At 38.7% G+C, this 17054-nt stretch overlaps 1 protein-coding gene across 1 annotated transcript in view; it reads left to right on the forward strand.

Annotated features, from left to right (window-relative positions):
- The window catches only part of MUC2 (mucin 2, oligomeric mucus/gel-forming), a 60015-nt gene extending 52514 nt beyond the window's left edge, over positions 1–7501 (forward strand). Inside the window, exons 47-59 of the mRNA XM_030482234.1 lie at positions 67–69; positions 544–613; positions 934–1034; positions 1209–1240; positions 1415–1592; positions 2166–2270; positions 2879–2919; positions 3563–3685; positions 4148–4246; positions 4936–5064; positions 5631–5670; positions 5950–6079; positions 7006–7501. Coding sequence (XP_030338094.1) covers positions 67–69; positions 544–613; positions 934–1034; positions 1209–1240; positions 1415–1592; positions 2166–2270; positions 2879–2919; positions 3563–3685; positions 4148–4246; positions 4936–5064; positions 5631–5670; positions 5950–6079; positions 7006–7261 — 1307 coding nt within the window. The 3' untranslated portion in view covers positions 7262–7501. The remainder of the gene's footprint in view (positions 1–66; positions 70–543; positions 614–933; positions 1035–1208; positions 1241–1414; positions 1593–2165; positions 2271–2878; positions 2920–3562; positions 3686–4147; positions 4247–4935; positions 5065–5630; positions 5671–5949; positions 6080–7005) is intronic.
- The last annotated feature ends 9553 nt before the right edge of the window (positions 7502–17054 follow it).

Here is a 17054-nt window from a genome sequence, read left to right on the forward strand (position 1 = left end):
GCAAAAATATACATCTATTGGCTGGGCCAGAAACATCTGTATCAGTAGATACTTCTTTGTGCACAGGCAGTTTTGTGTTTTGCCGGCATCAGCAGATCACTCTGTATTTAGTTACATATGCGTTCATTTTCAGCTGTAGTAAGATGAGGGCACAGGGTATGAATACACTCCCCTTTGAGAACTTTTGCAAAAGAGACTAAAATTACGAAAAAAAAAAAGAAAAGGCTTTATCTCCTCAATGTAAATTACTGTATGAGGCATCCCTGCCCATGCTAAGGGGTTAGAACTAGATGATCTTAAGGTCCTTTCCAGCCCTTAACCATTCTATGGTTCTATATCTGTATGGCTACATTGCATAAAATAATTCCATTCAGAGACATGAGTCTGATATCTGGTTCTGGTAGTTTTTCTCTTTGTTTCTCAAGATTGTCAAAGATACATATGAAAATGAGTATTCAGTGTTGAAGTTCTTGGCATAAAGTCATGGGACTTTTATATGACACTGTCACTGAGTTCTTCCTCCTTTTTATTCTCCCATTCCAGCTTATACATGCCCCTCAGATAAAGAATACAGAGCATGTGGTCCTATTAAAGAGATAACCTGCAAATCAAGGTAATTAATTCCTTCACTGTTAGTTATAGTTCATACAAATAGCTGTTCAGACATTTAATGCATAGGTGGATAAGAGAAATCATGTCATGTCTTAAACTGACTGTCAATTTTGGTACCACCGTTCTCTTGATCCTGAACCAGAGTGCCTGTACTGCTTATATTGTTTGACTATACCAAACATGAACACTGACGGTACCTAAATCTCAAATATGCAGATTCTTTGCCAGTGTATCTTCAGTGAAAGGTTATTTGGCATAATCCTCCTCTGCATTTCTATGATGATAGTAATGGTATTCCTCTGAACATTTTGTCTCATATAGCCAGCAAAATGAAACTTCAACTAAACAAGTGGAAGGCTGTTTCTGTCCTAATGGAACAATGCTGTATGACTCTGGTGTGGATGTCTGTGTAAAAACATGTGGTGAGTTTTACTGCTTCACTTGGATGCATGTTTGTTTCCGCTTTGTTTTTCCTTTTCATGTATACAACATAGCTCTGACTGTATGCAGTACTCACACAACATATAGTAGAGATATACTGTTATATAACAGATCAGTTGTTATATAAATTGACATTTATTTTGGTATTTTCACAGGCTGCGTTGGAGTGGATAAGATACCAAGAGAGGTATGCTGCCATATGCTTTTGTATTTCAAGTAGAGGCTGAGCGTGGGGAGAGGAAAGTGGTCTCCACTTGTGCGGTCTTGTTTTGTGGTCTCCCAACTTTTCATTTCTGATTTTACTTCTGTTCTTTTTAATTGGTAACCATGCAATCACTAGCTTTATTTTCTTTAATGACAGTTTGGGGAAAAGTTTACAGTAGACTGTCAGGACTGTACTTGCCTGGAAGGTGGAAATGGCATTGTATGTAAGCCTCATGAATGTGGCAAACAAAATAAGACCACTTGTGATGGAGAAGGCCTCCGTGAAGTCAGTGAAGTCAATCCTGAAGACTTTTGCTGCCCCATTGTCACATGCAGTGAGTTTACACTTTTGTTTTCGGTCTTTCTGTACCTTTTAGGGCAAGAAAAGAAAAGAGAACTGGACTAGTTTAGCACCGGACACTTGCAGCACAAAACAGTATCTTTCCTAATGCTTTTTAAAATTAGCCCAGTGTTAGGGAAAATACATTTTAATATTGCAATGACTCAGGATAACTGAATTTAAAATTATGGGACTCAGCTAAATCTATAGTTCTCAAGTTCAGGACCCCATTTTATTCAAGTGAAATGCAGATCGATTACTGAATTCTATGTGGGTTTTCATTTTGCAGCAATTACCTACAACCTTGAAGATACTAACAGTTGTCTGCTACTTCTTTGCAAAGAATGGTGGTACCTTTTTAGTGCTTTGTACTTACATAGTAGAAAAATTTTCATAAACTAGTGCCTGGATTCACAAAGAAAAATGTGTTCTCTTTCTGAAATTTGTTTCTTTGTAGAGGATCTGGACTGTTGCCTAACAATGGAAAGTCAATCTAAAATGCTTTAATAGATGTCTATTTCTTGTAGCTGTGATTTAGTGTACTTTCTGGCTTATTCCTTTTTTTCAGAATGCGATACAAGCTTGTGCACAACTAATGCCCCCAGGTGTACACCGGGATTTGAAGTTCATTCTCACATTCCCAGGGGTCAATGCTGTCCTGTGTACCAGTGTGGTAAGTCTCTTGGAAATATATTACAATGATTAGCAGTATATATTGCATAATTTAGTATCACAGTAAGACTGTATACAATAGCCTACTGAAAGAGATAACAAACACAGATTCTACAAATTGGTTACTATTAACATTGCTTACTACTGCTATGGTTATGCTGAAAAACTACAAAATCAGATACAGCTCAAGTGGCTCAAATTCAAGTTTCCTTGTTATAAGTACATGTAAAATCAACTACAGAATTAACTGGGATTGTGGTCTCAGCTTAATCTAGCAAAATGTCCTGCCAGGCATCCCCAGTAGAAGATAGCTTTACAAAGTCTGCTTTGCTCTTGGTAATTGAAACAAGGATTTACTTGTACGTGTTAAATGTGTATTCTTGGCTATTAACTGGACTGCATATATTGGGCTAAATCTTCCTTTCGCACCTGCGGTGTTAGTTCTTCTATTTATGTAAGTCATATCTGGTACCAGAAATGGACAAACAATGTATTTGACCATATGCATTATGATTCATTGTGGAAGAAATGAGTTCGACCAGAGTGAGGTGAAGAGGTTTGGGGTTTTTTTCCCCCTATGTAACCACCTAACTCCTTGCTTGTTAACAGTTCCCAAGAGGGTTTGTGTACATCAGAATGCTGAATTCTTGGTAAGTTCCTATTTCAACAGTCTTCTGAAAATGCTTTAAAGACCGGTTAGTATTATGAGGAGGTTTAACTAGTACAACCAATATTTTAGCAATTTTCAAATTTCTATCAGGAGTCCATCAATTTTACAAAGCCTAAATCTTTTCTGAAAAGATTGCTGTGTATAAAAGAGACTGAAAAGGCATTTGTATGTCAGTAGCAGAGAGAGATTTGCATTTAGAGTTAAGTGTACATGCATTTTAAAAAGTCAGTAGACATATGATGTCAGCACATTGTTGCAATTTTAAGACTCTGCTTTCAAAAATGAAAATATTTGTGAATAAGTATTATTCTAAACAGACTTCATTTTCTAATAAATTATGTTGTTTGGTCTAGTAATTTTGTGCAGATATTTGTATGACACCTGTCCTTTAAATATCTGAGTTTATAATTGCTATATAGGACTTCAGTAAAGACACACATTAAACTAAATCCAGTATTTAAAATGTTGTCTTCATAAATGGCCAACCAAATAGCTATCCAATAGTTGTTATGATTGTTTTGTTTTCCATTGCTTGGTTTACAGATTTTTTAGAAATTAAGAAATGTCTGTCACACATGTCATATCTGATTAATGTATGAACCTTTTTTTCTTAAAATTTATAGCCTAATTCCTCAGTCTTTGTTGATAAGTGTCAGAATTGTTTCTGCACTGGTGAAGTTAACATCAGCACTCAACTGAATATCATCTCATGTGAACATATTCCATGCAACACATATTGCGAACCAGTAAGTGACAAACTTAAACCAACCAAACAAAAACCAAAATACCCATGTATATGAAAAGAAGTTTGATCCGTGAAAGGTATAAGCAAAGGACAAGGAGCAGAAATCCAGAGTCCAACTCCAGCATGGATACCAACTCTTCTTGAGCAATCTATCACATGAAGCTTGACTGTGTAACTTAGAATATTCAGATCATATTGAATTAGCTGGGAAATTTCTGTAGAGCACTTAGTGGAGTGATATTTAATTATTAGGCATATTTATTATAGTGCTTTAATTTATTCCGCCCATAGCCTGCTTTTATTACTTGTCTTCCATTGGGTTGGAACACTGAAAGGCACAGAAAGGCACAAATCTATAGTGCACTTCAAAGCATAATCAATTAATGGGTTAGTATGTTTTCATTTATTTCTCCGAAATATGTCTATCATAGTACTTTCATTTTTAATTAATTTTAATATCTAGGGATACGAATACCAACCAGTGGAAGGTGAATGTTGTGGAAGATGTGTGCAGACTAAGTGTATTATACAAAGAGCAAACAATTCTGATCTCATCTTGAGTGTAAGTATGCTCTACATCTTCTCTACCAAATTTGTAAAGTTCCCCCTTTCAGAGAGGGAACATCTCCTTTTCACAGATAAGGCTTAGTATAAGTTTGCACCTAACGGGTCATAGGCTCACCTAAAGCAAAGCCTATCTGCATTTTTTTGGCCTGAAAAAAGGACTCTTATAATCAAATTTTCTGGAAGGCTTTTACTTGAATAACAAATCCAATACCACTGGAAGGATTTTTCTTGCAATGTCTGGAAGCTTGGGCTTTTCTATATTATTTAATTTCTGTGTGTTGAAAAACACTAATAAAGCCTGAATATGAAAGAATTTTTTTGCCCTGTGGGGTGACAATAGAGTTTAGGATTGTTCTTAACTACCATATTTAGTTTAGCTTTCCCTAGGCAAAATCCATTGGCATAGATTATTTTGTTAATAACTCTAATGTACTCTACATACTTCAGAGGATTTTTCTTTTCCAAGGGAAATCACATGTGAAACTGACAATTCTTTCCATGTATGGCATACTGCAATATATGTAATAAGCTGTTAACCTAAAATAATTAAAATGGCTGTTAAGTGGCTGTTAAGCTAAAATAATTAACTGGGAAACAATGAGGAGAGTCATTGTCAGAGGGCAGGAAAATTTCTGACTGAGCTCCCTTTCTCTTTCCTTATTACATTTTGTATTTCACTTGCAGCCTGGAGAGTTTAAAAATGATCCTAACGACAACTGCACCACTTATAACTGTGTAAATATTCAGAACCATCTTCTCTCTTCCAAATCTGAGATAACCTGCCCAGCATTCAATGAGGACAGCTGTAAACCTGTAAGTAAATATGGAAAACTTACTCTCTACTCAATGTATAGATTACTTCAGTTTGCTTCAGCCACTTAACTATCAACAAAAGTCAAATTAAGCTCTGATGACCTTTCACCAAAGTTTGTCAGTCCCAAAGGCAAAAGTTTCTGCTCCATCCATGCACAGACCTATACAGTGTATAAAGTAAGATATCTGGGTGAGAGTTCATAGCTTGTAACTGGCAGCAGTCTCTCAGCAGCCATAATACTGTCCAGCATTTAGATACAAAGTCCTTGATGACTGCTTTGTGTGGGGCCCTGGAAAACATTTTTTTGGAATTGTTTCTGAGGAAAAATTGCATGATGTTAACTGTAGACTTGCTTCAAAGCATTATCTTAATTTTCACAATCCTTGGTAAATTGATAGATTTCAAGTCTGGAGGAGATCATAATCTTTGTTTATTAGAACAACTCTTCAGTTTTTGCTGGTTATTTTCAGCCATTGAGGAATTGCTCTACTCAGTATTGGCCTAAAAGCAGCTGTAATAGAGGGAAAGAAAATAATATTATTTTTCCTGTTTCTTTGTCTTTTAGGGAACTATTGCATTCTTACCTAATGGTTGTTGCAAAACCTGTAAGTATTCCAGTGTACCTGAATCAACAATACAGAGAATAAATTTTCTTGTATCAATCTATTTCCCAGCCGTAAAGGCTCATATGTTTGTATTCAAATAGATTATATTTGTGTTTGTTATTCCAAGCATTCCCTGTCCATGTCTCTGGGAAAGTTTAAACTGAAGCAGAAAGACCACTAAAGACAATTTGCATGTACTAGTGAAGTCCAGCGATTGTTGAACTGCAAAGAACTTCTGGAGCTGTTTCACTGAAAGTATTTTCTAATCTTTCCCTGTAGGTGTACCCCTGGATAGTCCTACACCGTGTTCTGTCCGTCAAAGAGAAGACTTTATTGTCTATGAGGGCTGTAGTTCTGTGGACAGAGTTGTCATGACCGAATGTGAAGGAACATGTGGAACCTCCTCGCTGTAAGTAAACTGATCAGACAATGGGGTTTGATTTCTGCTGGCACTGAGCTTGTTTGTATAAAAAGAACATTAAATAGGTAGACTACAGAATGGTAGAGGACTCGAAACTATCAGCTCCCCAGAGAAACTCTCATTTGCTGCCTATCACTGAATATGCCACAGGGCACCTTACAGGGGAGAAAACTGATCTTTAGTCTCAGATTAAACCCTGATTAGCTAGGCGGTTTGCCAGTATTTTGAAATACCTTATCGTCTCAGAGTCTTGCTCTGGTTGCCTATGCACCAATACAAGAAAAAGATGACTCTTGACCCGGTTTATAGACTGATATTGACAGATTCTGCTGGTTAGGAACGGTGCTTGGGAAGCTGATGAACACAAGGCTTCAAAAAATACTTTACTGTAAGATAGGAACAGAAAGAGCTGCTGCTTCCTTTTCTTCTTAACAGTGCTGGGCATGGGATTTACACTTTGTTTCACATGATGCAATTGTAGCCCCTGTAGCCAATTGATTGATGTAATACCATTGTAGATGGCATTGTAGCAACTTGTCTATGCAGTTTTCTTACTCAGGTCAGGGCTTTGTCTGCCCTTAAATTGTTGATCTGGTGTGTGTAATATCCATCAGCACTGGGATGATGAAAGGAATCTAAAGAAGCTGAGCTCCTAGAACTTACTGGGTTTTTTTATTAGGACTTCAATGTTAATTGTTTTTCCAGAAGGGAAAAAAAAAATCTCAGCAAATGCAATGAATTTTAAAAGCATATTGTTATAAACATTGCTCTGTCAGATGAGCTTAGCACTTTCATTAGCCACAACTGTGGCTCTTCTACATATTATTCCAAACTTCTCACAGTAGTTCTGTATTTAATTTCACCCTCTTCTCTGTATGCTGGCTTCTGACATGTTGCCATTTTCATGTTAACAGATACTCTGCTGAGGCCAATTCTCTGGACCACAGCTGTTCCTGCTGCAGGGAATCAAGGACTACTATGAAGGAAGTGAAACTGAAATGTCCTGATGGGCATTCAATTTCACATGAGTATATATATGTGGAAGACTGCAGCTGTCAAGACACTGAATGCAGCAACTCACAGTCCAGTGAGCTGCAGAGCGCAGAAGAAAGTGACGAGGCAAGCACTCTGGACCACATCACGAGGGCCACTAGCTTAACTTCAAAATGAACATGAAAAAAACTAGCAGCATTCAGCTAAAAAGCATCACTCTCATCCTCTTTGACAACTTTTGAACTTTACTTTTCCCAGCTACTGTATCCTGTTTGTTCTCTGATTATTTTTAACAGTGCTGTATTTATTTGTGCACAAAATAAGAACACAAATTTGTATTCTTCCAAGTGCACAGCCTTTTAGTTCTTTATATAATCGACTTATTTCCTTTGAATGATTAAAAGCACATTTCAAAAAACACAGATTTTTGTACTTACTCACATGCTGTCTTCATGAGCCTGAGTTTTAAAAGACAAGAAAAGTTCTTCAGTTGTAGAAAGTCAACTGACATATTTCTTAAACTTTTGGGGTATCTATTTCTGACTCTTTAAAAACTGAAGTATCAGAAGGTACTGTCTGGAGGACCCAATGTGTAAGGAGGGGCAGAAGTTGATGTTGCCAGAACAAAACCAAAGATGAAGAATGATCATGAAGTGATTCAAATGACTTGGAGAAACGCAAAAAACTAGTTCAGCACCAGATCTTATTTTAGCAGGGATGTGTATGTTAGAACTGTCTCAGTTCATCACGGTTATGTATTTTCACTAAGAAAGTGGTCCCTCAGCTTCAGAATATGAAGTTCATTCACAGTGCTTGATGGATATATAAATAGTACTATAGTAAGAGCTCTCCAAATTCCAAATGTTTATAAAACATTGGAATGCCCATCTCGGAACTAGTAATCATAAGCTTCCTTTACAGGAAATGGAGAGAAATAGTCATTTCTGGTATTCATTTGTCTCACAACAAAGGACATATCTGAAAGAGGTCAGCTGAATTACATTCTGAAGTGCCCGTTTATCTAATCTTACTGTAAGGGAGCTGAAGGAGATCAGCTGAGATATGGACATCTCTTGAATCATCTGAAGTACAATGAGGGTAATCCACACATTCTGTTGAGTGTGAAAATTCTTTTGGTATTATTTTGTCTCCGTTAATTATTGTGCTTTACCCTTCTAAGAACTTAAAGTAATGTTAAGCTTTAATGTTAAGTAATGTTGAGCCACAGCCAACCTGATTACAAGCATCTTTGCTACCTTAATTGGTAGCACCATTTTGTGCTACTACTAGTCCTACCAAATGTGATGCAACTTAGAATGCAGACACCAGTAGCAATGCACAGAAAATGAAACTACTGAAGTTTTGCATCTTTAGAATACGAAGATTAGAGAGCTAATTTCTGTGAAGCTGAAAAATTCAGAGGTAGCTGATCTAAGAAGTTACATCAGTTTACAAAGAAAGCTCCAGAATCAATGAAGCCTGGTTTCTGCTTTAGTATGAGATTCTAAGGATTTCTGTCTCCGGGTTCACTGTGAGATGTGACTGAAACTTTTCTCATGGGACATTTACAAGGTCATTCTCCTTTGTGGATTCTTTGTCATCTAACAATTTCTGTGCTGACATTACAGGCATTAGTTTCCCTGAGTGGTTTGCAAAAAGCACTTTTCTCAAAATCTGTTGACATTTAACCAACTCTGAGATCTTCATTTTTGCAGTTAAATTTAGCTGAAGTCAGCAAATAGCTTCTGGAGACGAATAGATACAAATTGTGATCAAATCTGCCTTGTTTCCTATGAAAATAAGATAAAATATTCCAAATCAGTAGTGACATTTTACTGCTTGCTATATTTATGCTGAAGACTAAAATCTCCATTGCTTCAAATTTTGTATTTGTTCTGCAGCTTGCATGGTCTCTTTCTGTCCCTTCTAGTGATGGGCAAACTACTTCTAAATAAGGAAATTAAAAGATACTGAATAAAAGTCAATAAGGCTGCAGATTTTGGCTTTGCCACTGCAGGGCAGTCTATGGCCAAGAATGTAAAATAATTTCAGACACAAAAAAAGCAAGCTATCTCCAGAAGGGAGTTTGTACTTCATCAAATAGAGAGTTTTACCTCTGAGAAGAATGAATGCTGGTATTCCCCACCCAGACACTTGTATGCTTTTAGTAAGCACTGAAAAAAATTATTCTGACAGGAATTTACATGCATGCACAGAATGGTGTTCCTTCCAGTGCTCTCATTATAGCAGAGCCTTCAGTTTTGGTGCTATGTCAGTGCTGCCCAGAAGCAGGCTCCCAAGCGGGTTCTGTCACAGAATTCTTACCTACAAGTGCTTGGCAGTTCCAGGTCAAACTGTACATGTCAAACCTCCACCTCTTGCTGTACTCTTAGTCACCTTACAGTTCAGATTGTACCTGTATTTCCATTGGAACTGGATGACTAAGTTGAACAGTTTAAACTTTTTCCAGCAGAGAAATCCACAAATAGTCTTTTGGAGAGAAAGGAAGAAAAGAAGCTTTAATTGTGTGTCCCTGCAAAGAGAGTAATAATGGCAGTGAGCATCACTTTTGCTCCTTCCACAACCCTCTTGGAAGTAAACGGAGACTTGACCTACCTGATCCCATAGAGCATTTTGTTTCTTAAGCAAGAGCTGTTGTGTCTGTAGGTCACAAGCAGAGATTCAGCTGGAAAACCCAAGAGATGAACTGAAAAAATCTCTCACAAGACTATGTTAGCCCTTTAGGGCCTCAGAAGAGGTGGTAGAACCTTCTTTTCCTATTATCTCCTAGGCAGAACCTACTGCAAAGGGCACTGGCAGCTTCATAAAATGCATTGGTTCTGGAAGAGAATGGGCTTCACTCCTTCTGTCCTCCAAGAATTACTCTATTCCCCAGGAATTTTCTTGTCTTCTGGAGTCTTGCAAGAAGGAAGCAGTAGCAAGAGCCACAGCAGAGTTCAGATGAGTTGCAGAGTGGCTAATACACTGTCATGTCTCCATACTCGAATCATATGTTCATCTCCTCTAAGACTTTCTGCCTAGCCTTTCATTGGTGGCAAAGGGTTTCTTTTGGTTTTGTTTCTTTCTCTTCATCTCCAGTTACTTAGCAGAGAAGCAAGGAAGTCTTCTTGGAGGCAAGTGGGGCTTCTAGCCACACAGCCTTTGAAGGCACCAAAAGCCAAGGTTATAGCTCTTGCTCTCCAAGAGCTGCTTGGTTTGGCCTCCCTTTATTACATTGTCGCTAAGGAAGAGATGAGCAGAGTTCCTCTAAGCATGGGGTGTGAACATGAGGGCCCTGAGGCCCTCAAAGAAATACTTGAACCTGCTTGAACATCCTAGTGAACAAAGCAAAATAAAACAAATCACGGCCTTATTGCTGCTCTCCCTAAGGAAAAGAAGGGCAGATACCAATAGGCTGAAATTCCCAAGTACAGGCCGGAGCTGGTATTTATGTGTAGCATGATTATTGCCTTGGTTGCCAGCGGTGGTGATTTGGAGTCCTTGCCTCAGGTGCAGGCTCCTCTAAGGTGGCTGGAAGCTCAAGCAAATGCTTTCTAGGCAGCTGCAGTCTTGCAGGAAGCTCCTCACAGTACAGAGCTAGCTGTAGGAGACCCCTGCCAAATGCTGGAGCAAACCTGAGCAGGTTGGCTGCAGCTCAAGAAGGGTGCTGTTGCCACAAAAGTAAAGAGCACTGCAGCCTTCTCCAAGGTAGTTTGAAGCTCAGACAATTTCTTCCTAATTACTTGGAGATGCACTGGTAACTCAGTGTTGTTCATATGACTCTACAGTGACATAGTGAGAATCTTCACCTGGAGTTAAAAAGGAGTTAGAAGGTTTGTTGATTAAGTGAGCACAGTTATTTTATGAACCATTACTGGACAAGTGTTTGGAGAACAGGGGCAGAAAAGCAAATGCTTGTTAGCAATACGGTAAAATCACTGCTAATATTTGAGGTGAGGTAGGTGGAATTCAGAAAGTAGGAAAAAAGCCACATGCAAACAAAGAACCCTGCCCAAAATAATACAAACTAGGAATTTCTGATCTAATAACTACCTTGATAAGTGTTGTAACTATTATAGTATTATCATTTTGTGCTGTAGGAGAGGAAGAGTAAGATAAAATTTTCAGTATGTTTATTGTTGTACTGTGCTTTGCTAAACCACACATCACTGAACTAAGCACATGCAACTCTGCACATAAGCCCCAGTGAAAGGACTTCAGCAAAGGCAAAGCCCTAAGTAAATAAGCATGTAGTTACTGTGCGTGTTATACACTGTTTGAACTTGTTTAGCAAAGCAAACTCAGATACTGAGAAAAGAGGAAGTAGACTTTCAAACTCTAAGATCATAAGAGGAAAATTCTTGTGAACTTTAGATCCAACAAAAACTGAAATACATATAGAGAACTGTAACAGTGACATACAATTCCTGAAATTTCATGTCCTAGCAGAAGCGTTGAGAGGAATAGTCAGAATAAGTTCTTCAAGTTAAGCAGCCCTCTTCTTAAGCCAAATTTCCTAAATTAACTCAATCTTTTCAGGCTGCCACAAACAACTATGTTCTTAACCGACAGCCTTCCAGACTAACTTCCAATGAGGCTACTTAACCCATATTTCCATTACTAATGTAGAAAATCCTGTAAGGCTTTTTCAGCATCAACATTTTAATATCTGTTATGTTCAAACTCGACTTCCTTTAACGTCTCGGTTTTTCAGCATTTGTATGTAAAATGCTTGAATTCCTTTCACAATGAAACATGCAACAATGCAATGAACATGAACAATGAAAAGCATTCCAAGTCTGTTAATCTCAGTCTGACCTAATGATAAGAGAAGTATCACAGATTTTCAAATCATGCAAAGATTAGTATGTATGCGGGGAGTAAGGCAGAGAAGAAACCTTCGACACTAAATGAAGCAACATACCTCCAACTACCTTATTTGGCAGAAATCAAGTAGAAAATATGGCAGAGCTGGGTTTGAGAAGGAACACCTTTGCTTCATGCAGCTCTCTTTTAAGCAGTTACAAAAGGCAACAGGAACTGTGATCAAGGAACATAGCTTTACAGTGTCTGTGACCAGGCACAGCAGTGAAATTTCAATAGCCTGTCCCTTTGGACTAGGGTAGTGAGCACTTCTTGCACTTTGCAGCATCTATGGGAGCTGCATGGTCATTTTGCTTGACCAAACAGGCGAAGGTTGCTTAGCTTCTCACCTCAACCTGTTTTCTGCCCCATCTCTCTGCTTTTCTTTTGGCTTACAGTAACTTTCAGTCATGGTGGACATAGTTACTGGGTATACAAATTCATGTAATTTCAGGGTTATGCAGACTTCAGTATTAAGTATGCAGTGGCCTATTCTGAATTGTCTTGGCATCCACGAAATAAGAAACTGCTTTCAAAAAAAGGGGTGCAATCTGTTCTAGCCTGAAACCCTTAAAATGCTAATTCTTAAAGCAGGATGTTTATATCCTTTCCCGAATGGGACCCTGTGTTCCCTTTGTTCTACTACTCCACATTTTTCACCAGGAAAGTTTAAAGAAAAATCTTCCAAGCAGAAAAAGCTCAAGGGCCCAACCTCCTGATGAGATGGCTTTCTATGCAGGGAGTCTTTCTTACGTGAGGAAATGCCATGAGGTCAATGAGACCTACGTGCACAAACACCAATCAGCCGTGTCATTACTCCTTGTATATGGATTTTGAAAGATTTACATCTTTAAAAAAAATCAAACAAAAACCAAAGACAAAACCAAATCAGACAAGAACAATTGAAATGATTCCTTACAAACATGAGCAACTAATGCCCTTGATTAGTTCAGGAAAAGTCAAGGAACCCTATGTCAAGATGAGAGTTTGAGGAGCTTTGTGTTCATTCTAAGGAAGAATGCAAGGAAAAACCCAACCATCTCCTATCAAAATTAAAATACTGAATGCATTCTTGATGTATTTTAATCAACTGTGTGATGGATGCAAACCTGATGGGTCAAATAAATCTGTGATATGAATTTCCTAAATTCTGTGGGATTATACCAAGGATAAAAATATAATCCATGTTGTTCTTCTGGCAATTTAGGATGTGGATTATTGGCACAAGAGGATTTGACACCAAATCCAAATAAATTGTATTTCTAGCTAACATTGCCTTGTTAATGATGTATACAGCATTTCTTTAGATTTATTATCTAGGCAGTGCTTGTAAAACATCGCTTTATAATGGATTCATATTTTAAGAAGCAATACCAGCTTTGCCTGAATTGAACTGGAATATTTGAGGATTTGCAAACTAAATCCCACCATTGCTTGGACTGACCCAGGGTGGTGTTAAGGCTACCAGACAAAACTCTTGCTAGCCTTAACACTTCACAGTATGGGATCCCCTTTCGACAGAAGGGTATGATAAAAATACAGCTTCCAGGCTTCAGTACAGTAGCCAGCTATGAATGGCACTAATCCACCAGATGCCCCTAATTTCAGTGCTTCTCTACCAAATTTGTATGAAAAAACAAGATGTGAGTCACTGGTGTGTTACATTAGCTTCATGATGGTTTATCTCCAGTAAGTCAGTGGCGATAAAGAAGCTGAGTTAATATTTACCTATTGTATTTACTAAAATCACATATCCTTTAATGGCAAATGATCCATGAAATGGGCTGCAAGGGGGCCAAGAAGAATTGTTCTTATTGCTGGTATAGCTGCAGCAGCGCGTAAATCTCTTATGCCACAGGGCCCAATAAAAGGAAGAGTTATTAATCCTGGGATGTCACTGCAGGAGCAATAGTTATAAGTAGCATGCCTGCAATAACAATGATTCAGTGGTAAGCGATCAACATATCCACAAACTCCGTGTCAGTCTGAATTTCCTTCTGAAAAGCTACCATGCATTTCTTCTGAAAACCTCAACGTTGCCACACTTTAATATAAAAATTTTATTTGAATGCAAATGTATTTCCCCTGTCAGTAGCCCTGAAATCATTGCAGGAGATTGAAGCAACCAGTGATTTCAAAGCAATGTAGCCAGCACTCTCTGTAGAGAAGCCAGAAGCAGCAGCTCTGGTTACTCCCTGACAGGAATTCTGCTCTCCAAGAAATGGCAAAGGAATAGTAAAAATGGCAGAGCAGGCAAGCAGAGGTAAGAAAATGGCTAGGTACAGAGCATGAGGACTGGGTTTCTTGTGCCTCTGAGTAGCAAGAGATGTGCTCTTCCTTTTCTCAGGGGGGGATCCCAGAAAACTGGTATAATTTCTCTGCTAAGTGAAGCGTAAGTGGATGGTGGTATAGTGAATTTATTTTGTCTGTTCCTTGGACAGTTATAACATATGCTGTTCACGTTCTTCCCAGGCCCCTAAGTTCTAAGCAGGGCTTGCAGGGGAGAATCATGCCTCAGTTCACCACTCCTGCCCACCCCGCCATGCCCTTGAACCACTCAACACATACTGGGAGCTGCAGTGGTCAGCCTCATCATGTCTTTTTCATCTAAGGACTACTCCAACCTGAAGGCTGTCTTTGGCAAGTAGTTCACATGTGGTTTCTGCTGCTTTTGTTCTGCCCATTGGGAATAAAGGGATTTTTTTTCTAGGGTCAGGAATCATACTCCTAGAGTCCTTTTCTTCTTTCTATTTTTATACCAATATGGATGAAATAAGTGCCTTGATTGCCCAGGTGGGAATGGGAAAAGAAGAGGATCATGACTAAAAAATGGACTCTATCTCAGCAGAGTTCTGCATTTGGATTTTGACTTTAGCATTGATTTAGGAAAATTAATAGGTTTCAGGTTTCCATCTTTATCCTCAACTAAGATCTAAAATACTGAAGGCATTCTTCATGTATTTTAATCAACAGTTAATGACAGAGATCCATTCCCTGCTTTTCTGCTGCCTGTTACAGATCACCATATTTGGGTGATTTGGGAAATTTATTTGGGAAATACTGATTTGTGAAAATCAATAGGTTTCAGCTTTCCATCTTTATCCTCAACTAAGCTCTTTTTGCCAGCGTCTGTGGTCTACTGACCTATGTGCTTTTTCTCCTGGGCTTCACAGCCCTTCCCCACACCTGACATTAACACTGTTCTGTGGCCTGAACAAGAACTCAACGTGAAAGTTACCATGAGTATCTACTGAATTAGAGTGTTACTAATGCAATATATACAGTTTCAGATCATCCTTATACCTATAATGCCATATTCTTGTGGTTCAGTTTATCTACCAGATGTTCTTCTGGTTTACTTTGTAACTATTTGGGTGGGAATCAGCAGGAAAGATGCATTGTAATAAAAAGGAAAAGCAGCAGAAGCATATTGCTTCCATCAGCAGTGCTGTAAATCTGTATTCTGTTGGTTCTGTATTTCAGCCAAAACGGCAGGGCTTCAAGAACAGACTTTACCTTCCAGTAGTGCCCTGCCTGAAGTGTGACTGACAATGGAATTAATGGGACATGGACAGTGGGAAAGGGGTAACATGAACTCATGTTTCATGTACTGTACAATGCTCTCACCTACTAGACCAGGATTTTCTTAAGAGCAATAGCAGCAGCAAATCATCTGGTAGACATTCGCACCTGCAATTCTGTAAGCCACTTAGTAAGTGGCTCATAACTATGTAGGGAGAACAGCTGAAAGAAGCAGTGGGACAGCTTTAGGACTTAACTTTATAAATGCTGGAAAGCTTGGTAAAGCAGTGAGCAGGACCTTGAGAACACAGTTCTCAAGGACCGGCTTATTGTCTGCCAACCAGATAAAAGTGCATGCATATCCCCCAGTGAGTGCATGGACAGACTTGACCTGCGGACTTGCAACAAAGGTAAAATCTAAGTCCACATTAAACTGTATTTGTGCTCACTTAATACTAGCAATCACTCTGGCATTGTGTATTCCCAAAGGAGCATGGAACAGTTGAAAGTGTGGGAATGTCTGTTACCTGTGTTTAATTTGTTGGGTTTAGGTGAAAGGCTTCCTCTGTCTCAGCAGGAGTTCCCCCATAGCACTCATAAAGTGAAGAAATCCTAGGTCAGCTTGTGCCAACAGAGCAAGTAAATCTCTAAAAAAGACCCTAAAATTACTGACCTCACACATCTGTGACAGGATATATAAGAAATGTCCTACAATGGAATGTAGATCAGCTCGTGACTGAGCCAGCTGGATTTTCTATGGGCATGTCATAGGGTATTAAAGCACCCTGATAGTACCAAAGGACCCTTTTGCAGCAGCATAATTTAGGAGGTGAAGGAATGAATTGTGGTCTACAGTTTGGAAGGAGCTGGGGACTGCTGCCTCATGATGTTTGGAGAAACCACTGCTTCTCTGTGCATAAAGAATGAATTAACCTGTATGTCTGAGTGGTGCAATTAAATCCCATTTGTGCAGAGGTGAGAAGTTTGCACTTTGTGAACCAGTGTCATTCCTGGTCTGTTGAAGCAGTAAATCTCTGGCTTTTTTTGTAAGATATTTTATAAATACTTCTTAGAGAACACACTTAGAGAACCTCCTTCCAAAAGCTTTTGTTTTAAATAAACCATACATTATACCTGACCTTACATTTTTTGCTCTAACATTCAGAAATCACCATCCAGCTAACAGAGGCAACAAACACTTTTTCTTGAGCTGGGGGACTGTGCTGATGTGCAAGCCAGAGAAAAGCTCTGAAAGAGGTCTATGGTTGCTTGTTACTAATCAGATGTTATAAAAAAGAAAAGCTATTGTTGGCAAAGAAAAAAAAGCTATGTAGCAGTGGGGGGACCTATATAAAAGAAAAGAAATCATAAAAGGATAGCTCTCTGTCTCCACATAAAGCAAGAGTGAATTGGACACTTGTCAGAAATACAGGAGGTTGCTGGGTGCTAAACATGAACCACTGAAGGAAAATTGAATGAAGCTCCACCTTTCAGGGACCCTGCCATCAATGTTTTGTTCTCATGCCAAATTCCTGGAGTATAAATATGTGCCTATAAGCCATGAAATTAACACTTCTCTGGAAGG

This window comes from Strigops habroptila, chromosome 4 (assembly GCF_004027225.2).
Source record: "Strigops habroptila isolate Jane chromosome 4, bStrHab1.2.pri, whole genome shotgun sequence".
NCBI classification, from domain to species: Eukaryota; Metazoa; Chordata; class Aves; order Psittaciformes; family Psittacidae; genus Strigops; species Strigops habroptila.